The sequence below is a fragment of the Danio aesculapii genome, chromosome 13 (genome assembly GCF_903798145.1).
Source record: "Danio aesculapii chromosome 13, fDanAes4.1, whole genome shotgun sequence".
NCBI lineage: Eukaryota > Metazoa > Chordata > Actinopteri > Cypriniformes > Danionidae > Danio > Danio aesculapii.
The window spans coordinates 32614349-32640912 of NC_079447.1; the positions used below are offsets into that span (position 1 = coordinate 32614349).

Genomic DNA, 26564 nt, shown 5'->3' on the forward strand with positions numbered 1-26564 from the left:
AACAGAATTTACATTTTTGGGTGAACTATCCTTTTAACTATGTTATTATGTTAACTTGGCAAGTCAGGTACATTAGCAAAGTCATTGAAGAACAGTGGTTTGTTCCATAGCCAATCAGAAAAAAAATCTTAAGAGGACACCTTAAATATGAAAACAGCTTTAATTGCAACCAAACTAAAAGAAATAACATTTTTTTTCTGAAGTAGAAAATACTGTGAAAAATGTCTTGCTCTGTTTAACGTCACTTTGGAAAATTGCAAAATCAAAAAATTCACAGAAGAACTGATCATTTTGCCTTTATCTGTATAACTAGAAGTAAGAATGCAAGTGAGGTCTGCTTCATTTATTGTGCTATATTTAGACATATTATTTACAGTAGAAAGACAAAAAGTAACAAAGTTAATAGACTGTATAAAATAAAATAAAGAAGTTGAGAGTACAAGACAAGGTACAATAATCTTGAAACTTTAAGTATATCAGATAAGATGTTATTTAATCAGTTGTTGTTAATTATGATCAGTTGTAATTGGTATAATAAATAATAATATATAAATGCTTCATAATTGTTCTTCTTAATAAATAAAAAGAATGGTTACCATCATATTTACGCAGCATGTCACTTTTTTTGATCAAAAATATAATAAAACGATTAATGTTTTAAAATGTGGTTTCAAATTTAAAGTTTACCAGGTAAAGATATTAAATCATGTTGATCTAATCATGATTCTGAAGAAAATTTGAGGTTCTTAAGATTATGTAAAAATGATTTCTTTTTCTGAATGAAATATATTTTTATTCAGTGACTCTTAGCATTCAGTTTAGTTTTATCAAATGATTCTCTATATCTAAAAGTAGCCCAAAAATCACACTCACTCTATCTCTATAAGCTTTAGCAGCTAGGGGGCAGCAGGGAGCCTCTCCACCCTAATTTCGTTCTTTCCTGTCCCCGTCCTGAGCCAGCTGGCCCACACTGCCAGGGGCGAGAGCTCCGTGGCCTGCTGACAGAGCCTTGTGGAGCAGTGCTCTGCTGCTCCTGCGCGCCGGTGCTGGGCACATCCCAAGGCATGCAAACTGTAAAACACTGCGCGGTGCATCCAAGCGATCCCTATCCAGCGCTGAGACCTCATTTATAACATCAGAAAGTGCTCACTTAGCTCCTTTCACAGCCTCCCTGTGTCACTTTTGATGGCAATGAAGAAGCTTTATGGTGTTTATAGTGAATGTACATAGCATATGTTGTGTAGCTGAGTGTAAATATTTGCAGATTCTTGACCGTTGGGTGTAGTCTAGTAGATGTGTAACTTTTTTGCTGTTAAAGGAGTCATTAATTTAAAAATGTTAATTGTTATTTTGTTCACACTTTTTTTTTCAATAGAACATTAAAGAATGTTATCACACTTTACAATAATCTTTCATTAGTTAATGTTCATGTATTTACTAATCTGAACTAATAATAAACATTACTTGTACAGCATTTATTAATCATAATTCAACCTTTACTAGTGCATTAAAATCTAAATTCATGCTTGTTAACATAACACTAATGCATTAGTTATTGCACTAATGAACTTAGTTAACATAAACTAACATTAAACAACTTTATTTTTTTATGAACTACCATCAATGCTGTGATAAATGTATTTTTATTGTTTGTTCATGTTAGTAAATGACCTAATATTAACTAATGCAACTTTTTTTTAAAGTGTTACCAAAAAAGTTTAGCTCAAACTGTGGTCCTTGGTGATTGATAAAATACACTGTTGGTGGTATTTTAAGAGTAATAAAACAAACAATCAAACAAAAAAAATCAATACCATGACTCCTGATTGATACGTTTATGGAGTGAAACGAGCAGTTTGTGCAAAGAATTTAATTTTATTTACAAAATAATTATCTTTAATTCACAGCTTATACAAATAGTGAGCATAAATTCATTCATTAAGCTGGCATAGACTGTATTTCAGAGGTTACCACAGCACAACAAACCACCAGCATAAATAATTATCAGTATTTTCTTATATCATTCAGTGTCACGCTACAGGTGATCCTTTATTCTTCTGCTTCCAAAACCTTTATTTATTTATAAAAAAGAGAACCTTTGACTACCAAGGGCATAATTTAGCTTAAAGTATGGGGGCCGAGAGAGCTTAACATGCTGCGATTAAAAAAATAAATAAATAAAATCACGTGGAATTACAGAAAACGCCATTTCATTCATTTGACAGCACACGTGCTGCAAATTCTCACAACACAAACACATTTTTTAAAAAAACACGCTGCATTTTCTCACAACACAAACTAATTACAATGCAAACAACTTACGGAAACGCCTGCACTTTCTTACAACACTTTCAAATAGCAGTGAACGCAATAGAAATGTTTCAAGGGCACACTAAAACGTGACAGACCCGGCTATTTAGGTTATGGTTATTTAGGCTATTAAAATACAAAAGACAAGGGAATCAGGATGTTTAAATAAACAAACAAAAAACTCACCTTTCAAAGATCACCTACTTTAGACTATATCAAAGCCTTACCCTGTTCAGTTGGTATCAGCTCTAATACACAGTAAATAATTGGAAAGAGGAAATATTGACTCCTTTAACTTTTCAAAAAATATGTTATTTTCTTTTATTTTTTAAGAATTTTTTTTTCATTTTTTGTAATTTTTTAAAATTCTTTTCGTATCCCTCAGAGGATATGTTTGTTTGTAATTCATAAATTTTATTTATTTTATTTTGAGGGGATAGTGGGAAAATTAAGACAGTCTGTAATTTGTATTGTATACTACTATGTATGGTCTTGTTAAACATACAGACAAAAAAAAAAGGAAATAAAAAGATCACCTACAATTTCACTAAGTAATAGTCATGGCACAGCGTTATCCGTCACAATTTTGGGTCCACTTGAAATATTTCCATTGTGTTGTGAGAAAATACAGTGCGTTTTCGTAAATAGTTTACGTTGTGAGAAAATGCAGCGCATTTTATGTGCATGCGTTGTGATGATTTGCAGCATGTGTGCTGTCAAAGCGATGAAGATCTTTTCTTATTTTGCTGGTGTGTTTTTGTAATTGCATGTGCTTTCTTAAATTGCAGCATGTTAAGCACTATCGGCCACCGTATTAAAGTGTCAATTCTTAAAAATACTGGAAGTACATTAGTCATGCATGCTATTCTTGAGAGATAAATTTACTGTATACAGATTTATTTAGTTAATTAAAATTATAATAATGTAAGATGTATACTAAACATAATGATTTAAATTTGAAAGAAAATTTATTAAAATAATAATAAAAATAGTTAGAGTAAAAAAATGTGATTTAGTAATTGCAATGTCATTGTTTTACTGTATATCTGAATATTCATTAGATATTTTAATGTTTGGCTCATTTAGCTTAAAAATTAGCACATGATTCAAACTCATAAACAGATGAAGGAGAGATCATGATAGTCACTGGTTAGTTTGACAGGTTAGTTGTGTGATTTGAAAGGCCTGCGGTCAGTGTTGTGTTTGTGTGTGTGTTTTTGGCAGAACAGGAAGGTTTAGGGAAGAGTGAGTGAGGGACTGAACTGACTGCGTCTTCAATGCCAGGCAAGCCAAGACAGATTGCATATATTCTATACTGCTTATCCTTCCTCCAAGCTTCGCGCACCCCTTCTAGCCACTATCCCCAGCATGCTGCTGATGGGAGCCTGGTAAATTCACTGGATTTAGTGATTTGTCGTTCCATTTGTTGAGATCTTTCTCCTATTGGTTTGTTTGTGCATTGAAGAAACTAAACCTGCCTCATTTGTTCTGATATGCTGGACTAAGTAAGCGTTATTGTTGCGTTTTTTTTAGGAGCTCACTTCTAATCAGAATATCCTAAAATAGATAAATGCTTTTATTTGTGTAGCTGCACTGTTTGGAAACCATTTTCACACATAGACTTTGCAAAGGAAATGGCTGCCAGGGATTTTTCTTGGATTTTAAAGGGTATTAATTCATATTTATTTATTTGTTTGTTTGCGTCTCCATTTTAAATTAAAATGAAATTGGCAAAAGTGATTTTATGCAGGCAAAGCAAATTAAATACATGTGTATATTTTCATGTTTCAATATCTTTTGGGAAAATGAATAAATATGTCCATAAAATATACAGATGTGGCTACTGAGAATGCGCGAGTGAATGAACGAGACCACACGCAATGCTGCAGTACTGCGCGGCACAGCACAAAATGGTCTAACATAAGAAAGACACGACCAGCAGGGGCAGTTATGTAACCGTGATCATACTGAACTGATATACTGTAGCAGCTAGAGCATGTGAGCAGACCTGAGTGGTGTGACGCTGGTCATGTGCTCCACTCAGTTGCTAACCACCCAAAGCAAGCGCTCCGTTAACATTATACTCAAGTTCGCCTGTAATTCAATTTTCTTTCTAACTAAAAAATCTTAAATAACTGTCTAAAATTAAAGCACATCAATAAAATAAGTTGTTGTTTCAAAGCAGAATTCTTTCTTGTGCTTTTTTTCTTTCAGTAATATTTTAATAATATTTTAAGTGATCAACTATGTATTTTATAGCCTATTTATTTAGACAGCTGTGTGTGTTATCTTATATAGTTTAACTGACTGTTAGCTTATTTTAAACTACGGAGCTCTGAACATAATTTGAAATACAAATTTGCTTCCACGGCCACGTCTTATTAACGGATATCCTTGTTTTAATGAATGTTCTACTTTAATAATTAATTATGAAATCGAATAATTTGTTCCTCGATTATTCCTACTAAAACTATGAAACGAAAGAAATAACTTCATGTCATTTAAGCCTGAACAAAAGAACACACAAAATTCAAATTGAATAGATTGTAAAAGGATTTTTTTATTGAAGTCATAATATGTACTGTAGCTTAAAGAGAACTATTCTAAATCGTGCCCATGATTTTGTCTATATGTCATCCGGGCTTCATAGCCCGTAGCCTAACAACAGACATGTGAACCTGGTGTAAGGCTGGGGACGGCTATAGAATGCTCCAATTAAAAAAAATCGTACAGCATATACAACCAACAAACCAACTATCTTCCAGTAATAATTACAGTTATAGTAATAGTTCTTATTAAAGATCTATTTTTAAAATAGCCTACAAGCAAATCCAATGATTTAGCCTACTTGAATTTTGCTTGATAACTCTGCACCAAAAGGAGGCGTTCATTTTATAAACTATAAAACATCTATGCAAATTAATGCAATGCTATATGTAAAAAACTAAATTATTAAATACAATAGTAGGCTATGAATGGATGAAAAGATGTTCCACTGTCATTAAGTTTAACATTTATACAGTTGAAGACAAAATTATAAGCCTTCCTGTAAATATGTATTCTTTTTCAAATGTTTCCCAAGTGCTGTTTTCAACATTTTTAAACATAATAGTTAAAACGTTTATAATCACTTTTTTTTCTTTGCCTTGCTGACAGTACATAATATTTTACTTGTAATTTTGCAAGATACTAGGATTTACATTAAAGTGCAACATAAAGATGGTCAATCAAAAAAACTAAAAAATCTTAATATATAATAATATTGATCTTAACATATATAAAAATAGTATTTTCAGCCAAGCTTTCTTTAGAAGATAAATATAATAGGACAAAACTATGAAACATTTCTGTGCTCTGTTAAACATCACTAACATCAACTGTGTTTATGCAAAAATACAACATGCTTATTCTGATTTATAAACTAGTCATATCAAAGTCAAAGTCTGCTTTATTGTCAAGTCAACCACATGTACAGGACATACAGCACAGAGAATCGAAATTGCTTTACCCAAGGTGCCTAACATATGGTATTAATACAAAAAGTTAAATTTTAAAAAGAAATTAATATAAATACAATTACACACATCATATAATCTAAAAATATAAGCAAAAATAAAAATTTGTAAACAATACAGTTACAGATGCAAAAGAGTATATCATGCAAAAAGCTTGTAAATATGATAAAGTGACAGTGTCTTAATAATATACAGGGAGGTATTATGAGGCAACTAGCAGACCAGTGTTACACAAAGTGACCGATGCATGTACAGTTGATGTCAGAATTATTAGCCCGCCTTTGTATTTTTTTTTTTCTTTTTGACCCAAATGATGTTTAACAGAGCAAGGAAATTTTCACAGTATGTCTAGTAATATTTTTTTTCCTCTGGAGAAAGTCCTTATTTATTTTATTTCAGCTAGAATAAAAGCATTTTTTAATTTTTATTAATTCCATTTTAAGGTCAAAATTATTAGCCCCTTTAAGCTATATATTTTTTTCAATAGTCTACAAAACAAGCCATCGTTATACAGTAACTTGCCTAATTACCCGATCCTGCCTAGTTAACCTAATTAACCTAGTTAAGCCTTTAAATGTCACTTTAAGCTGTATAGAAGTGTCTTGAAAAATATCTAGTCAAATATTATTTACTGTCATCATGGCAAAGATAAAATAAATCAGTTATTAGAAATGAGTTATTAAACTATTATGTTTAGAAATGTGTTGAAAAAAATCTTCTCTCTGTTTAACAAAAATTAGGGAACAAAATAAATGGGGGCGAGCTAATAAATCATGGGGGCTAATATTTCTTACTTCAACTGTATATGCAGTTAGCGGCAAAGTATAAACATATAAAATTAGAATTTAATTCATTTTTTGGGGCTGCACTGTGATCCTTAAATATAGTCTTTTTAAATGCCATGTAAGGATTCTTATTCTGAATATGACAGATTTTTTTGTTTGTTTCATTTTTGTTTCAACAGATGTTTCATTTCGCAGGATACATTATTTTATACAGGGGAAAAACAAGCGTTTTTGTCCTTGTTTGTGGTAAAGATTAAGATAATTTTAATTTTTGAATGTTTGCAAGAGCTCAGAACGTATTATTCTGTGATTCTTGCCAATTCATTTTGCCAACGCTAAACAGATGCTAAGCACTGAACATCGCTCAGAAAAATCACACACCCTGAGGCCACAGCAGGCCAGACGAGCAGAGGAACTTCAGTCCAGTCCATCAGCATTGAGACTGGCTGTACAGGTGGCAGCACTGCAGGCCACTCACACTGTTTATTATACTAACACACAGAGCGCATTGTCACCCGCAGACCATTCCAGAACAGCTACTTTATATATAATTATTCATACTCTCGATTTAAATATGTCAGACAAGATTTTTGGAGGAAAAGTATACATTTATTTGTGTGTGTACATCTTTTGGAGAAATTAAGAGACTTGAAAGTTCTCGGTTTCTGTGAATTTATTAGGTATGGGTTTGAGTAAAATGTTAATATTTGTTTTATTCTATAACTACTGTATCTGATAACCTTTCTTGCAAATTTTAAATAAAAACTGTATTTATTATTTGTTATAAAAGTTATTTTTTAATTATTATGATTTATTTATTCATAAAATTATTTTAGACAATGACAACTGTTCAGAATAACAGTGTTCTCAGTTGTTGTGATTGATAATCAAGGTTATTCCCCCAAATATTGATTTCTTAACTCTTTTAAATTCAATTCAAGTTTTTTTGTATCGCACTTTTCACAATAGTTATTGTTTCAAAGCAGCTTGACAATAGTTGCACGTTATTGCAATACAATCAATTTAAGATTATTGGTTACATTAACTTTATTAGTTACTAATAATTTTAACTAATTACTAATAACTTTAACAGTTGAAGTTTACTATATAAAAACAGTTAACCTGCAAATGATGTTTTTATGTAGATGTTGAATGAAGAGTATTGTAAAACATTGGTATTATGGGGTCTAAAAAGAAGCTGGTCTGAAAACACGTTTTGTTCTTTTATGCACAAAAAAATTGTTTACAAAATAAAACAAATTTTACATTTTACTCAATCACAACTATAAATCGTAAATTGAGAGAAATTAAGAGGAATTATAAAGTGTTTGTTTCTTTTTATAACAGAAAATTGATTTACTCATAGACCGAAAGGCGGTATTTTAGATGAGGATTAAAGCAGAATTTACCACAATTTATTTCACTGCAATGAACTCACACACACATATTACAAAAAAAAATAAAATAAAATATATATATATATATATATATATATATATATATATATATATATATATATATATATATATATATATATATATATAGTAATATGTATTATTATTTATCTATTTATTTATTTTTACAAAAAAAATACATATATATTTATTTATTTATTTTTTTTAATATTTATTTTGGTAATAAATAAATAAATAGATAAATAATAATAATTAATGCTATCATGCAGCAAGGGTGCATTAAATATTAGTGACAGTAAATAGATTTCATGCAAAAGAAAATGCATTTAAACTTTAAAATTATCAAACACTTCTGAAAAAATATCCCAGTTTTAATAAGGAATGCAACTGTTTTGACCATTGATAATTATCAGATTTGTCAGAAAGAATAAATGGAAAAATTGTACATATATTTAAAAAGTCCTACATGCTTATATTTTAAATGAAAAAACTTATCAGTAAGATTTTTTTTCTGTATGCTTTATATAAAATCAGTATCAAATGAATGTAGACCTGATGAGTTAATACACATGTAATGGGGGTGGGCGAGGAGAGTTTAGTCAATTTTGTGTTTAAGCAATCAACTTATTGACAAGTTTTTCTAATTGGTATATAATGCATTTTTAGAAAAATAAAATAGTTCAGCATCAACTTCTTATTGGACACCCGCAACTTGTAATACAGTTGGTGTTATTGTTATATAATTTTAATATTTGCATTAAATGTATTCCCATGATTAGCATACAAACATTTCCTTAAAAACAATATATCCAAAATTCTCCAACTAACCTCCATCTTGGCTTTTGAGTGTGTGAAAGTGTCATCAGTGGTGGGGTTATGGGTGTCTGTGCGGCTCTGGCTTCAGTTAGCCTGAGAGCCAGCAGATGGTGTTCTTTCTCCAGGGTCAGCGGGGAAGCTCTTCTCCAGCTCTCGGTCGCGGGCAGAGGCAGCAGTGTCCAGGCCGGGCCAGCTCAGCCCAGCTCCATGCACTAAGCTGTATTAAAAACCTAATTAAGTTGCGTGCCAGTAAATGGAGGGAGGTTATTGGATTTGCAGCCTTAGCTGCTGGACGGCCTTCTAATTTAATCAGACTCCCGTTGTGAGTCCAGCTTCAGAGATAACTACAGGAGTTTTCTCTCTTTTTGTATTCTTGAGGACAGTTTATGGGAGTCAGATACAAACTAGCGCAGGCCAGAACAAGGGCACAAGTCATGTGTACTGGACGGATTTGAGACTTTTCTCTGTGTGTCTTTACAGGATGTAAATAAGGGGGAGATTTAGAGACGTTTGACATTGGCTGATTAAGGGTTGTGTGCTTGTGTAATAGGTTAATAATGCAGCATGTCTGTCTCCAGAGGTGCAAAGGTGCTGCAGATGGTGTGTGTGTGTGTGTGTGAGGTGAAGGAATTAACCGCTGAATTACACAATGCCTAAAGAGCTTCACTCAGTCATGTCTGACGTTATATTGATACTGATTCCAGTGGACGGAACAAGCTCATTCAGCACACTGACACTCACAAAGAGGAAGGAATAGAGCAGGAATCGTTCCATGAGTTCTTCTGTAATCCTTTTATTTGATGACTTCTTGGAAAATAGTCTAATATTAGATTCATAAGCTGCGGATGATATTATGATGAGTTTGATGGAAAACGTGTGAGCACTGGTTATTTTCAGTCTTCAGTATCACATGATCTTTCAGAATTCATTTTAATATAGTCATTTTATATGAATAATATAAGAATAAAGTCATTATTAATGGGAAAACCAGTTGCTGCTTTATATTATTTACATTGTTTGATTGTTTGATTTAAAATTTTCAACAGCATTGCTTAGCATAAATGTGTAACCCCTCACAGATCTCTCTTTTAAATTAATATTTACTGTAGGATGCTTTACAATAACATATTTGTGCATACACATTACTACGATTAGTCAGTACCACACCCACGGTTGGTGTTAATCTAACACTTAAAATTAACACCCAAATTAAATATATTAAATACAAGTTTATTAAAGGTGGAAAAATCTAAAGAAATGTAAAAAAAAGTTGTAACTTTTAAGTTTGTAATTATTTTTATTTTTTCTCAATAACTATTTGAATTTGATACATTATTAAACTCTTATTTTAATGGATATAACTATTTAATAGAGCCAGAATTATTTGTTATATTCACTAAGAAATATTCACTAAAATATATTCATTATTTTTAAAAGGGGGTGTACTAATTTATGCTAAAAAAATTCATTTTTAGTCCAGAAATGTCATTTCCCTGCATCTTTACCAGTGCTTAATTTGTAAATGGATAATTTACAGAACAAAACCATGAAATAAAAGTTATCGTGACCGACCTTCACCACACAATTTCAGTTTTCCCGGAACATGACGTCAAGAAATGATAATAGTGCAAAAAAGAGCATCAAATTTCTGAACGGTCTTTAATTATTTTGTGCAGTATAACGTTATGGGTCAACAATGGGTAAAAATCAAATAATCATGTAACGACAAACGTAAATCGTATGAAACATTAATATCCAGTTCACTAACACCACTGACATTCAGTTCACTATTATGTGCCTAGTGAAAATGACTCACTCAGTCCAATCTTCAAGAAGAGTCCACAGTTATCTCTTCCATCATGTTTTCTGGCTGATTTGAGATCATTTTGCTTCTGTCTCCCGCTTTCCCGATCCATTTGTGCACTTTCATCTTCTCAAGATCTCTTTTGATCAGGCTCAATATCAGATTTACTTGTGGTTTTAAAATAATATATGCTTGACTGCCTCTGGTATTTTTAAAATACAAATATTATTTAGGTAGGCCACTATGCCATTATTTATTTCCGCTGCTCACTGCGCACAAAACAATAATCACGACCAATAAGAGTGATTGTAAATGCGCTCTCACACACAATCCACACAGCTTTACTTGCTGTTTTTCACTAGGACTCATGCAAATTCTCTCTCTCTTACACACACATACATGCAAGTATTCACCACGCAAAAGTTAATGCCGGATCAATTAAAATAAATACTGAAATGTTGACATTTTCTAGAACAAGACAAGATACGGCTCAAATTAAGCACCGATCTTTACTATTTATGCTTAAATTAATGACACACATTTGGTCTCTTTTAAGTGACTCAATGCCAGTGGGCAGGGCCTATGGTGTGATGTAGAACTATCCACTTGTTAAGTCATGACTTATAGTGTCTACAAGTGCCTACTCATTTGAATTAAAATAATAACCGTCTATGACTTTTTAGTCATATCACGCATTAAAGTGAATTTCTTTAAAAAAATTAATAAAAATCCAGGTGTACACTACAGTCTTTGGACTCACAGACACTAATATTTTAACAATTTATTAAACAAATCAATTTCTTTCTGGCCATGTGATACTAAAATGTGTAGATATAAAAATTCCGATCATTAAAAATAATACAGCACATTGTAAGTGTTTATTAGTACTATTTATTGGGCCTCAACATATAGTCTGATCTGACCTGGAAGCTGCGTCATGTGACGTCAGATTTAATAAGCGAATTAATTAAAGTCTTACTCTGAAGGTGGAGTACAGCATATGCAAATAACGTACATGCTTTCATTATTAGGACATTTTAAACTTTGAAATGTATGTTTCAACGCTACAAATATCTCTTATAAGACAACATACCAAGTTCGAGTTCTCAATTCATGACCTCCTTAATGATTTACATTTGGTGTAAGATCATGTCTTATGAATTTAGATTCAATAATAATTTATACTTGTTTGCTTGGAAAGTAAAATGAGCTAATTAGAATTAGTTAGTTTCTTTTTTAACTAATATTAATCAGCCTCCGACAATAAAACCTGTGTGCTTTGTGAGGAAATTAAAACCTTGTGTCAGAAAAACAGATGGCACGCTAACAGAGCTTTAGCTGCTTTACACATAATGAGCATGTTATTACAGCTCACTTCTAAAGTTGCTCGTATTCTCCTATTTGTTGTTGATATCTTGTTTTGGTAAACAATAGCAGCTGAATTAGTGAAGGATGGTGGATGAAGGTTTGGATGTGTGCGCTGATACAGAAGAACATTTGGAGCCGAGCAGTGTGTGTGGAGGAGGTTACGGCCAGTGTCATAGTGCTGCCAGACTCTGGAGGTGGGCAACAGCAGTGGCGCCAGTTCCCCACACAGCAGGGCCTGAGCACGGGACAGGATGCCCACCACAGCCCTGAGATCAGCCCTGTCCAGATCACACCGGGAAACAAACGCAATGAAAGAGCACAAGACAAAAGAACAACAGCGCTCGAGACGGTCAAAGACACTGAGGCCGGAGGACAGGAACAAGCTGTCTATTGCAGGCAGATCACCCCAAAAAGACACGATTTAGGGAATCATAGAGAATGACAGTTATGAAAGACAGATATAAACATACTGACTTACCAGAAATGGGTGGGAGAGAGAGAGAGAGAGAGAGAGAGAGAGAGAGAGAGAGAGAGAGAGAGTTCTGATGGTTGTGGACAGGAAAAGTTGAAGGCTCTTTTTTCTGTCTGTATTCAACACTGTAGAAAACCTAAACAGTAGCTCTTAGACTTTTTGAAAAATGTTCATTTAATATTGCTTCGCCTTTTTACATACTGTCAGAATTATTAGCCCCCCTGTTTATTTTTTCCCAATTTCTGTTTAACGGAGAGACACATTTCTAAACATAATAGTTTTAATAACTCATTTCTAGTAACTGATTTATTTTATCTTTGCCATGATGACAGTAAATAATATTTGACTAGATATTTTTCAAGACAATTCTATACAGCTTAAAGGGACATTTAAAGGCTTAACTAAGGTAATTAGGTTAACTAGGCAGGTTAGGGTTATTAGGCAAGTTATTGTATAACGATGGTTTGTTCTGTAGAAAAATTTAAACTGATTTTATTCTAGCCAAAATAAAACAAATAAGACTTTGCCCAGAAGAAAAAATGTTATCAAACATACTGTGAAAATTCCCTTGATCTGTTAAACATCACTTGGGAAATATTTAAAAAAGAAAAAAAATTCAAAGTAGGGCTAATAATTTTGACTTCAACTGTAAATCTAAATGTATGTATGCTTCTGCTTCGACTTCATAGGTATTACATTTTAGATAATTGTCTTTTGGCCTTTGTCTTTTATTTAATTATATTTATTTTCCAACCATATTGAACAGTTTAATTGTCAACACACATGAACATGAGGTACATGAGTTGCAATAAATTGGAGTGCTGTTCAACAACATAATAATTGTTCAACTGATGAAACATACTTCTGAAAGATTTTTAACAGTTCTAAACTGAACAGCTCCACAGACATTAGCTGTGTTTCATTTAGCTTTTTGCATGCAGATTTTAGAATATCGCATTAAAAAAAGCTTGAACTGAATTTTGGAAATGTGTGCCTATATATTAAAGGACACCTATGATGGAAATCATCATTTGTAAGCTGTTTAGACAGAACTGTGTGTATTTATGGTGTGTTCAAAGTCTTACTGGGGTGATATAAAGTCTCTTTTATTTATTTTTTATTTCCTGACATTAAAATAGGATCCAAATCCCTCCCATTTTGAGGCCCACCACAACATGACATAGGAGTGTGCTTTCCCTGCCCACCGATTTGATTGACAGCCGCGTATTAACATGTCTCCATAGTAACGCGTATAATCATATCAACAAGACAGGACGTGCTCAAAGCAACTGGGATTAAAAGATCTGTTCAGCTCTCTGTGATCATCATTCATCATCTAATGTGATCAAGAATCAGTTTAAAACTCTTTAAAACAGTGCATGTTTGTAATGAATTACAGCAATTTTACCTTCTTTATCACCACAGCCGCATGTCATTACAATTATAAAAGAAGACGCTTCAATTCCGGGTTTTTAAATGTTAAATCAGGTTTCGTTTGTACATGAACATAACATATCCATACAGCAGTGGATATTAACGTGTATCCTCTCATATTTGCCATGCAAAAACAGTGCAAAGTTAAATGCTCATGCTGTGTGTCTGTGTGCGTGCACAAACTTTGTAACAACGCTGTGTGTGACTCATCGTTGCAACTGCACAACAAATGCATCAAATAATCATTGGGAAAGTTCTTACTGTAGTACTCCTCACAAACGTTACGTGAGATCTGCTTCCTTTATGTCTGTCACTGTGCTGTTTATCTGACGCAGCCAAGGAGGAGATTGAGGCACACTCTGACAAGCACGTGGGAATGGTGGGCAGGGGAGAACTAGCATTAAAGCCACAGGCAACAAAAACGGCTACAGTGTGTTCAGAGCAGAAAATTAAAAAGGTATAATAATAAGGTATAATAGTTCTTAAAGGTATAATAAATAATCTAATGGGTGTTTTTAGCTGAAACTGTACAGACACACTTTGCAGACACAAAAGACTTATCCGTATCTTAAAGCTTGAGAAAGGGGTAAAATAAGTGCCCTTTAAACTTTTTTTGCATCTGCATACAGCATTATTGTACAAACCAGCAGACTGACTGTATTGTAAAATATCTGAAATACTGTTTTTGGACATTCTAAAGCGCCTCAGCCAACATGTGTTATCAAAGTGGTTCATCGGCACCAATAGCCTAATGGTTTAGTGCGCCGATATATACTGTAGCACCATGGTGCTCACGGTGACCTGAGAAATTTCTGGCTTGAGGTCCTTTACCGACCCTTCTCCTCTATCTGCTCCCAATACTTTCCTGTCTGTAACCTCCATTGTCCTATCCAAATTAAAGGTGAAAACCCCCTAAAAAATAATTATAAAAAAAATGGTTCGATATTATTACCTCCAGAACTGTCTTGAGTGTCTGCGCTCACAAAGAGTGGTCTCACACATACAAAAGCCACTGCTTGTTCATTGCATTTTGTCTTCTGAGGTGCAAGTCATTTCTTATATAAGAAAAAAGGGACACATCTTCTCCTACTGCAGCATATTCACAAAAAGTGACGACAGTGCTTTATTTGCAAATGATTTATGTAATATTCCAGTTTGCGTATAAATCTAAATGGCATCTTTTGGATGGAAACAGCTATTGTTCCAAAGTCAGAAAAAAAACAAGCATGTGTTTGAGGGGATCAAAAGCTATTCAATTATGGGAACATCAAGATTTTGTCACTCATGACTTTTGGACAGATTTTTTGATTTTAAGCGCACATTAGACACTATCAAATTTAGTTTGTTTATACTTTGTGCTGTAAAAGAAAAAGCATATACTGTATGTTTAGTGATAAGACAACAATGACAATAAAAGTCTAACTAATGGCATTCTCTTTTGGGAGGACTGTCCAATAATCACCATTAATATTGATGGCATTGACTGTTCTTTGCAAACACTTGTAACAAAGTGTCTCACAGAAGTTAAATAAACTGTTCAATGTGAGTCAGAGGTTCATCATTTTGCCATTAAAAACTGTAGACAACAGCATTGTAAAAATACATTTACAGACTCATTTCAGTGCGTCTTTTTTTAATAATTACATTTTTTTAAACTTGTTTTCATTATTATTGTATTTTAACTAACCACATGTATAGAATTTCATCAAACTTCAGTCATTGAGATATTTTTAAGAAACTGAAAAATCACAAATGTCAGTGCGTCAACTTCTCTAGGACCCCAAAACCCTCAGACTTAGTAATAATCTGTTAAACGTTCACCTTTTAAAATTGACCCCTTCTCAAGCAGATTTCCTCTAGAACCTCTGACAAATTCTGTCAAATATCATGCTGTTGAGAAACACCCAGGCTGAGAAAAGATTTGTGAATCTTCAGAGTGGTGAAGTGTCCATTTGTTTCAGCTGTCTCTCTATGTGTGTGTTTGTCAGACTGCAGCAGCTGGACCAGCACTGTCAGGCCAGCTCTCAGCAGGTGCTGCAGCTCCTCAGCAGACAGAAGCAGCTCATGCAGGAGCGTCAGCAGCTCACTGAAGACCTGCACAGCCTGAAAAGCCAGGTCAGTCTCTCTTAAACACACACTCATGCCTTTAAGAGGCTGTTTGATGCTTCATGATTCTGCTGTAGAATGTTTGTGCATCTGTAAGATCTGCAAGCTCCATCCGTCTCCACATTTAACACACGCATCCAAGGTTGGGTATTGCCTTCTACAGTACATTTTAATGTGACATTAGCATATAGCAAATAAAGGAAATATATATATATATATATATAGAATAAAAACTAAACTAAATAAACCAACCCATATGTCCATAAACCATCAAAACAAGTATGTGTGTTTACAGAGGAGATCAAAAGTTGAGCATTTATAGCACTTGAAACAATGTAATCTTTCTCATTTAAAATTTGAAGGAGATTTAGTTGTGATTATATACCAGGCCACTACACTACCTGACACAAGTCTTGTTGCCTATCCAAGTTTTAGGAACAACACTTGACTTCTAGTTGATTATTTTGTATAAGAAATGGTTTATATGAAAATAAAATATGATCATCCCTGGATTTGTAATTATTTCATTAGGACAGTAAGGTCTGACTTTGCTTAGACAAAAGTCTTGTCACTTAAAAGAAATAATGTACAGTATAGAATATAAAGTCATGGTGCAGTGGAAAAAGAATTACTATTGAGCTTGAACGACAGCATCCATACATCTCTTCAGTGACTCAAATAACTTATTAATAAAGTCATCTGGGATGGCAAAGAAAGCGTTCTTGCAGGACTCCCAGAGTTCATCAAGATTCTTTGGATTCATCTCCAATGCCTCCTCCTTCATCTTACCCTAGACATGCTCAATAATGTCCATGTCTGGTGACTGGGCTGGCCAATCCTGGAGCTCCTTGACCTTCTTTGCTTTTAGGAACTTTGATGTGGAGGCTGAAGGATGAGGAGCGTTATCCTGCTGATAAATTTGCCCTCGCCTGTTGTTTGTAATGTGATGGGCAGCACAAATGTCTTGATACCTCAGGCTGTTGATGTTGTCATCCACTCTGCAGATCTCTCACACGCCCCCATACTGAATGTAACTCCAAACCATGATTTTTCCTTTACCAAACTTGACTGATTTCTCTGAGAATCTTGGGTCCATGCGGGTTCCAATAGGTCTTCTGCAGTATTTGTGATGATTGTGATTAAATTGTTAAATGGTGTGTCTTTTTCCTTTTTGGGTGAACTATATTGCATTGTAGAGCTAGGCAATATGGCGAAAATGCTAATTATTTTCCATATTGAACGATAACGATATAAATTTCAAAATAAGTTAGTAATGCTTCCAGATTTAAAAGAGTACCCCAATGACTGAAGCCACGGAAATTAGAGGGTCCTTTAAATGGTGTAACATATTTTCGAATATATTACATATTTTCGTTGGCTGAAAATTCATCATATCTTTAATATGAACACACTTCTAAATTCCCATTGTTGCACATTTCTGCTGTGGGATTGGCTCTTAGATTAATATGGAGTAAAAAAGTCTAGAGCTTATCATTGTTATTGACAAATTTTATTGCGATTCGATATAATATGGTTCATTGCCGCAGCCCTATTTCATTCTGCTTCATTATTGTTCTTGCTGTAGTTGTTTTGTCCCAAGATGGTGGAGTTAAGAGAATCTTGGGTCCATGAGGGTTCCAATAGGTCTTCTGCAGTATTTGTGATGATTGGGATGCAGTTCAACAGACGATTCATCTGAAAAATCTACCCTCTACCACTTTTCCGAATGATCAACTAGAAGTCAAGTTATTATTTGTTCCTCTTACAACTGGCATCAATGACAAGACTTTTGTCAGGTAGTGTAGAACAGTGTTTTACAAATAAACCAAGGCAGTTCACCAATAACCATCATTTAGTGGAAAACACCATAATCAAAATGAAACTACTCTTCTGTGATCTTCATTAGCTCTTCTTCAGTTTCATCCACACTTCACTGACTCTATGGGTTTCACCATTTCAGGATTTTCATGTTTCCTGTTTTGCTGAGTGATGGAGCTCTTTCCTTATTGTTATTATTATTATTTGTAACATATTCCTAGATGATAGTGACATGTTGCACAGAGATTATGGTAACACTTTACTTGAAGGGGGTGTTTATAAGACTGTCATAAAACCTTATAATCATGACTTGACATGCCATGAATATGAATGAGATTTAATGCAAAACTATGAGAACTGTTATGCCATTTTAAATGCAAAGATGTTGTTTGTAGGGATGTCCAGATCCGATCACATTTTCAGAAATCGGGCCCAATTACACGGACGTTACTGTCTGATCAGGACTCGAATATATATGTGTATATGTATGTATGTTTATATGTATGTTTATGTCATATATTTATATATATATATATATATATATATATATATATATATATATATATATATATATATATATATATATATATATATATATTTATATATATTTATATATATATATATATTTATATATATATATATATATATATATATATATATATTTATATTTTATATTTATATTTTATATATTTATATATTTATATATATATATATATTTATATATTTATATATATATATATATATATTTATATATATATTTATATATATATATATATATATATATATATATATATATATATATATATATATATATAAATATATAAATATATATATATATATATATATATATATATATAAATATATATATATATATATATATATATATATATATATATATATATATATATTCACCTTTATTTGTATAGTGCTTGTACAACGTAGATTGTCAAAGCAGCTTCACATAAAAGGTCATAGTAAATAGGAACAGTGTAGTTCAGTTTGTAGTGTTTAGGTTCAGTTCAGCTCAGTTCAGTGTGGTTTAAAAATCACTACTGAGAGTCCAAACACTGAAGAGCAAAAAATATATATGTTCTCATTATTTATAACACATCTATAGTTTTGTGGTGGCACAGAGTTAGACCTCTTTCTTGACTTCACACAGAAACAGCAACATGTGCAGCATGACATCACTTTGTTGCAGAGACGTTATTGGTTAAATGCCGGCAAAGTAGAACATAGAAGCAGCTTGAAGCAGGAAGCACGAGGATGTCTGCGGTCTGGAGGTATTATAAAGTTGATGACGACAACATTGCCGTAGCAAACTGTGTAGACTTGGGACTGCTTAAAGGGTATTTTAATTTAATTACTTCATAACAAAGTCCTCTCAAACAAGCTCAAATTAGCATTTGAAATGACATACAGTAACTGAACTAATGAGACTTTAGGAGTTGTCAAAAGCATGCATAAAATCTCACGTCATGATTATAAAGTTGTCATGACAGTCTTATAAACACCCCTTCATGTAAAGTTTCACTGTGACTTTCATTCTGATAAAGTCCTTTTTTTATGCCTCTGGCTGATGACTGTATAATTTAAAACATCAGTGATTAATAAGAGTATGAAGAAACTAAAATATCTGCATGCATTGTAGTAATGACTTCCATTCAATAGTTTTTAAAGACGCTAATGACTATAAATGGTGATAAAGTGCTCTTTGCGTACTGAACTGTACTGGATGTGAGTTTTACAGCGAGTGTGACCTGGATGTGTGTGAGTGAGTGGAGCACAAGCAGCGCAGCAGCTGGTAGTCAAGGCTGCACATCACGCTAGACGAGGCGCCCACAGATGCTCATCCAGATTGCTGCTAGAGGCACGTCAATCGCCCAATGCTGACATTCGTTGGAGATTATTGCAAATGGAGCGATGCTCCGCAAAGCGCCGCCGCTTTCGGCTCTGTTAATACTACCATGCTGTTGTTTTGTTATTAGAGCGAGTCAGTAATTCAGCTTCTCCCTCTGAGCATTTGTGTGAGAACACCCACATGCTGCCTCGCTGACCGCTTCCTCACTAGCAGTCATGCTAGGCTAGTTCACAAGAAATGACTATTCTGTCATCGTTTACGCGCTCTTTTGAGTTTTTATATTCTGTTGAACACAAAAGAAGATATTCTGAAGAATGTTGGAAACCAGTCAGAAGAGCAATATTGTCACTTACTGTGAATATGCTGCAGTAGATGATGTGGACGTTTTTCCTTATATAAGAAATGACTTGCGCCTCAGAAGACAAAATGCAATGAACGAGCAGTGGCTTTTGTATGTGTGAGACCACTCTTTGGGAGCGCAGACACTCAAGACAGTTCTAGAGGTAATAATCTCAAACCACTTTTTCTTCTGAATAAGCAAAAAACTGAACTGAAATGATGAAAAATAAAGTTGCAGAATTTAATTTGCTCGCGGTGAAATTCTTTTTATCTTATTTTTATTGAGGTATTTATTTTATGCTTCTAATGAAATAACATTCAAACCCCTAGCAGCAAATCATCATGAACTCAATCATGATTAAAAAAAAAAAGACAATCATGATTAGCCTATTTGATTTCCGTAGCTTTTTCACGTGTGCACTGCTATCAGTTCAGTTTGTTCACTATGTTACATAACTGCCCCCTGCTGGTCATGTCTTTCTTGTGTTAGACTTTTTTGTGCTGTACCGCGCAGTACTGCAGCATTGTGTGTGGTCACGTTCATTCACTTTTATAGCAGAAAAAATTTGAAACGACGTTCAAATGGGCTAGAGACCCTTATGCCCTGCTTGTCGGATGTGAAAGACTGGTTGTCCTAGAACTTTCTAGATTTTAATGAAAGTAAGAGTGAAATGATTTTGTTTGACCCGTCAAACTCTTCCAGAGCACCGATAGTTAATCTAGAAAATTTTTGTTTTTCTATGAAGCCCTGGGTAAAAAATCTTGGTGTTATTCTAGATGATGGCTTAAGCTTTGACAAACAGATAAATGCAGTGGTCAAATCCTGCTTCTTTCAGCTTCGACTCTTAAAAACAGTTAAATCTATTTTATCTAGAAAAATTTTTTGAAAAAATAATCCATGCATTTATTACCACTAGATTGGACTATTGTAACTCATTATACTTTGGGATTAGTCAGAAAACCTTATCCCGGTTACAAGTAGTTCAAAATGCTGCTGCAAGGCTTTTAACAGGGACCAAGAAACATGAGCACATTACACCAGTTTTACGCTCTCTGCACTGGCTGCCTGTGCACTATCGAGTCACTTTTAAAATGCTGCTCTTGGTTTTTAAATCTCTAAATGGCCTGGCACCTTCTTATCTGTCAGACATTTTAATTGAGCATCAGCCTGGTCGGTTTCTTCGGTCATCTAACCAGAGACTGTTATTCATACCTAAGTCGAGGCTGAAATGCAGAGGTGACCGTGCTTTTGCAGTAGCTGGTCCTAGGTTGTGGAATGCTCTGCCCCTCTGTATCAGATCTGTTTCATCCCTGTCTGTTTTTAAATCTAGGTTAAAAACTTATCTCTTTGATTTGGCATTTTATCAGTGAAAAGTGTCTGTTTTAGCAATAATTTTATAATTTTATATATACATTTGTTTTTATCTGTTTTGATTTGTACTGTGCAGCACATTGGTTAACCTCTGGTTGTGTTAAATAGTGCTATAGAAATAAAATTGACATTCACATTGACAAAATGAAAGACAGTCTAATATGGAGGACTCAATGACTACTGCTTTCAGCATCTATGTTTGTGTTAAAAATCGCAGCTTGAGAGTGAGGAAATTGTCAAATGGTGTGTCTTCTTCATTTTTGGGGTGAACTATATTGCATTGTAGGGCTAGGCAATATGGCAAAAATGGTATTTATTTTCCATATTGAACGATAACGATATAAATTTCAAATTAAGTTGTTAATGCTTCTAGATTTAAAAGAGTAGCCCAATGACTGAAACCATGAAAATTAGAGAGTTTTAAATGGCTTAACATATTTTCGTTGGCTGAAAATTCAGCACATCTTTAATATGAACACACTTCTAAATTCCCATTGTTGCACATTTCTGCTGTGTGATTGGCTCTTAGATTATTATAGAGTAAAAAAGTCTAGAGCTTAACAACGTTATTGACATAAATTTTATTGCGATTCGATATAATATGGTTTATCTCCGCAGCCCTATTTCATTCTGCTTTATTACTGTTCTTGCTGTAGTTCTTTGATGAGCTATTTCTATATTTTGATTAATAATTTTTAAAAATAATTTAGTCTATTTTTTTTTTTTTTTTTTGAGAGTTTGTGCGTTCTGCAGATCAATATGTCAATAAATAGCACAGTGACGTGGCTGGTGTGGTTGACTAGGAGTGCACAGCTTTTTGACATTGAGCTTAAGCTGTTTTGTTTGTTTTCCAGTCCAACTTCTATTTGGTTTATTTATCAAATTATTTAGCTCTTTTTTGAACATCTCATGGGTTTTCTGCTACCAAGCGCCAAATAATTTCCACGTTAACACCAAATATGCCAAACAAAGGTTTTTAAAATACAGGATAAACTGCCAATAGAGTTGTTGTTAGCATGAGTTTCTTACCAAGTCGTTGTCTTCTGTGCTTCTCTTTCTCCACAGGTGCATGCTGGGAAGAGAATGGACAGGCTGGCTGTGTGAGGTGATCAGTTCTGTGCCTATACGTTTACTTCTGCCAAAGTGAGACGCAATACACATTATGAAAATATACTTCAGCTTGAGCCACAGTGCACTTATTTGAATATATTTAAAAGTACACGAAGGTATGTGGAGTCATACCTGTATGACTAATGCCACAGGTCTTTTTAGCCCACAATTACAAGTGTGATTTTAATATTGTTATGCATCCTAATATTAATAGGTATGTATCTTCATGTATTTATTTATATTTTATTAAAGGTACAAGGTCATTAAAGTTGTAGATGTGCTCAAGTGTGGACATATGTACACACACTCACAATATAATTTATATAGTATAGTATAATATATATATAGTGTATTTTGTTTATTATGTATTATAGAGCAAAGCCACACTTTTTTTTTAAAGCCGGGACTTTTATTGAATGTGTTATTGTATAACAGGGACTATTTTAATGGCGCGGTTATATAAATTAGTTAGTACTTTCTATAAAATGTATTAACCTTTTGGTGAATATGATTAATAAGTATACTATTATTATTTTAATGAATAAAATGTATGTTATTATTTCATTATTTTAATAATGAAATAATATATTTTGTAATTTTAAAGGGCACCTATGATGAAAATCTACTTTTGTCAGCTGTTTGGACAGAACTGTGTGTATGTATGTGTACACGATCATATTGGAGTGATATAAACAAAAGTCTCTTTTTTTTTAATTTCCTGACGTTAAAATAGGACCCAAATCCCAGTGATTTTGGGGCCCACCACAATGTAACGTAGAGGTGCGGTTTTCCCCACCCACCGAATTGGTTGTCAGGCGCCATGTTTCTATAATAACATGTATAAACATGTCCACAGTACTGTTTTTGCAAATAAACTGGGATTAAAACAAAGGTTACAACTCACGTTTTGTTTAAAACATTCCTAAAACAAAGCATGTTTGTAATAAAGACAGTAAAATCAAAATGTAATTCTTAACCGCTATAATCACGAGCACATGGTGTCAGTAAATGCGCATATACAGTTGAAGTGAGAATTATTAGCCCCCCTGAATTATTAGCCCCCCTGTTTATTTTTTCCCCAATTTCTGTTTAACAAAGAGATTTTTTTTCAACCCATTTCTAAACATAATAGTTTTAATAACTCATTTCTAATAACTGATTTATTTTATCTTTGTCATGATGACAGTAAATATTATTTTACTAGATATTTTTCAAGACACTTCTATACAGCTTAAAGTGACATTTAAAGGCTTAACTAGGTTAATTAGGGGGCTAATAATTCTGACTTCAACTGTATATGTTTGTGTGTGTGTGCTTGTACTCCAAACGGCATTTGCGTGTGACTCGTCATTTCAGAAAAGCTTGACTTAACCCCACCACAAATACATGAAATAAACTTAGTTGGTATTTTTGACTATTATGGTATGGTAATATGGTATTTCAGCTTCATCTGAGTCTGTTTCTGTCACTGACTGCTGTTTATCTGACATAACACATGACGATGAGAAGCAGACACGCACGTGGAAATGGTGGGCGGGGAATAAATAATCTGAAGGGTATTTTGAGCTGAAACTTTACAGACACATTCTGGAGACACCAAAGGCTTACCTTACATCTTGTAAAATAGGTGCCCTTAAATGGTATTATTTAGTACTTAACATTTAGTACTAAAAAGTACTGATGCATTTTATGGCACCAAAGTAAATCGTCCACCGTAAACCGTAGTAAATCTTGAACAGTTTAGAGTACACATTTGACAGAAAAAGTGAAATGAAAAAGGATTATGGACATTTCTTATATATTTTTTTATGTTAATAAAATAAAAAACAAGTATCCTCCACCTCAAATTTTATATGAAATGTGTATCTTCCAAATCAATTAAGGCATCTTTCAAATGTTAAGCTGTTAAGTCACGCATGAAAATGAAATCGTTTTTCCCCAGGGAGGACATATTTGACCATAAACCACACAATTGAGACCATTTTACTCTCCCGCTGTATTTTTTCTGAATTATGGCCCTGATTTTCACATAAGTGTCTTTCTTTCCACACCATTTCAATGTAATTATTAATGATAATAATGTTGTTAAAATGGCTGAACAGCACCATAGGGTTAAACATCTATAAATGACTGCTAAGGTGTGAATGTTGCTTTCATAAATTAGCAGCCGCTTCTGAGGTGTGCTCTGAATTGTGAATGTTTTATCAGGTTCAAACAAGTCAAACAGACGGGACTGAAGCCAGAGCAGATTGACATAGTGCTTTATTTAAGCCGTCTGTAAGAAGGAAAATAATGTGCATCCCTATCATATACATTTACGTGTAAAAATACTAGGATGTACAGTGTACAAAAACAGTTTCTTGCAGATAAGCTTTCCGTGTGGGATCTATACTGTATTCAAGGAAATAAACTGTCTTTTTTTTTTCTTCCATGTGTAATATGATGGATGATAATACAGTTCTTTATTTATTTTTATATATTTTCTGTTAATTCCCTCTTGAAAAACTCTTAACCACACGACTAGTTCTTAACGTGGATCTATTGACAGAGCTAGCAAGGTCAAGAAATGTCACAAACTCTAAAGCTACATGGACGTAAAATGTTTTTGTTTTTTTTAAGTAGTTTCTTTTCTCTTTTTTTAAAGATTTGTCTTTTTTTATATTCGTTTGTTTTTAAATAAATACTTTACAATTCATGCTCATTCATAATACACTACCAGGAGCGCGATATAGAGAAAGTCTGTTGTAGACAGTACAAACAGTAGCAGCAGTGTGTGCACTTTGAAGTGCGCTTAGGAGGGATGAAGCCCACGCCGCCCATGTTTCTATGAGCCCCTTCCTCACACTAGTTAAGTATTCAGGGAGTATTGACTTCGGCTCGGGCTTCTGTGTGTCTTTATCATCCTCTGAAACAACGACAGCTCAGCTTTTCTACAACAGTAGATCATCAGTGTCTGTGTCTCTGCATTCACACACCGGTACATACAGTATTACACGGCACAATCACTCAAAAGTAAAGTAGCATGAAGTCCATGAGGGGCCAATCTGTGCTTTCAAGTTTGTTTTTTCCTTTTTTTTTTCTCCAAAGCAGGGACCTTTTGTTTAGTTTTTTTCTTATGCGGAGCTATATAAAAAGAGCAATAGGTATGAAAGTGCTACTACAGGCAGATACAAAGCCAAGTGTTAAAATATGGAGATACAAAAGTGTATGATTGATTTAGGCCCTTCTGCTAGTTTTCCTTCACATGCAAACTACTGCCTCAATGAACATCCAGAGGAGACCCTTTGCTTCCTCACAAGTGCATATTAAAGTTTAGTGCTGTTTAACCATTAACTGTGACTAATTACGTTCAAAATAAGGGTTCCATCAAGTCAAATTTAAATACAGGGTATCTGCAGGGTGATACCTAAAGTCCTTAAATCTTAAAAACAGAATTTTAGGCCTTAAGAAGTCTTAAATTTACTGAAATATTGTGTTGTAGGTCTTAAATATTTTTAAACAGGTCTTAATTTTCCTTTATTTGTGTATAACTACCCAATCTGGCCAACACCCATACAATCAGTAACAATCCATCTCAATAAAACTTTTTATTAAACAATTTAATTTTTTACTCTATTTACCTTAATGGTTTAATGATTTATCTTGAAATAATGTTTAAAAGTTCCCTGTGTCTTTACTGCTGAAGACACTGACCTGAACAGACTGTTATGCATACATTTAATTTATTATAGTTGTTAAAACATTAGTCATTTTTTTTAAAAGGAAGAAAGTTTGTTGAAAATAGTTTAATTTTACAACTATGGCTTGCTTGTTTTGACACAATATTTTAAGTATTTTGCTAAGAAATATATATATAAAAAAATTATTAAATTATTATTGTATTAAATTTATAATTGTTGTTTTTTTGATAGAGCAAATAAAAATATTTTCCATCTGGGCCATTCGAAAACCTCCTTAGCGTTTAGCCCTGTATGAGTCTAAAATTTGATTCATAAAGGTATTAAAAAGTCTTAAACTTAACTTGGTGAAACCTGCAGAA

General features: G+C 33.4%; 1 protein-coding gene across 1 annotated transcript in view; it reads left to right on the plus strand.

Annotated features, from left to right (window-relative positions):
- Nucleotides 1-26564, plus strand: part of LOC130239944 (serologically defined colon cancer antigen 8 homolog) — a 130114-nt gene that overhangs the window by 67808 nt on the left and 35742 nt on the right. Inside the window, 2 exon segments of the mRNA XM_056471329.1 lie at nucleotides 15908-16034; nucleotides 22481-22520. Of these exon segments, the coding sequence (XP_056327304.1) occupies nucleotides 15908-16034; nucleotides 22481-22519 (166 nt within the window). The 3' untranslated portion in view covers nucleotide 22520.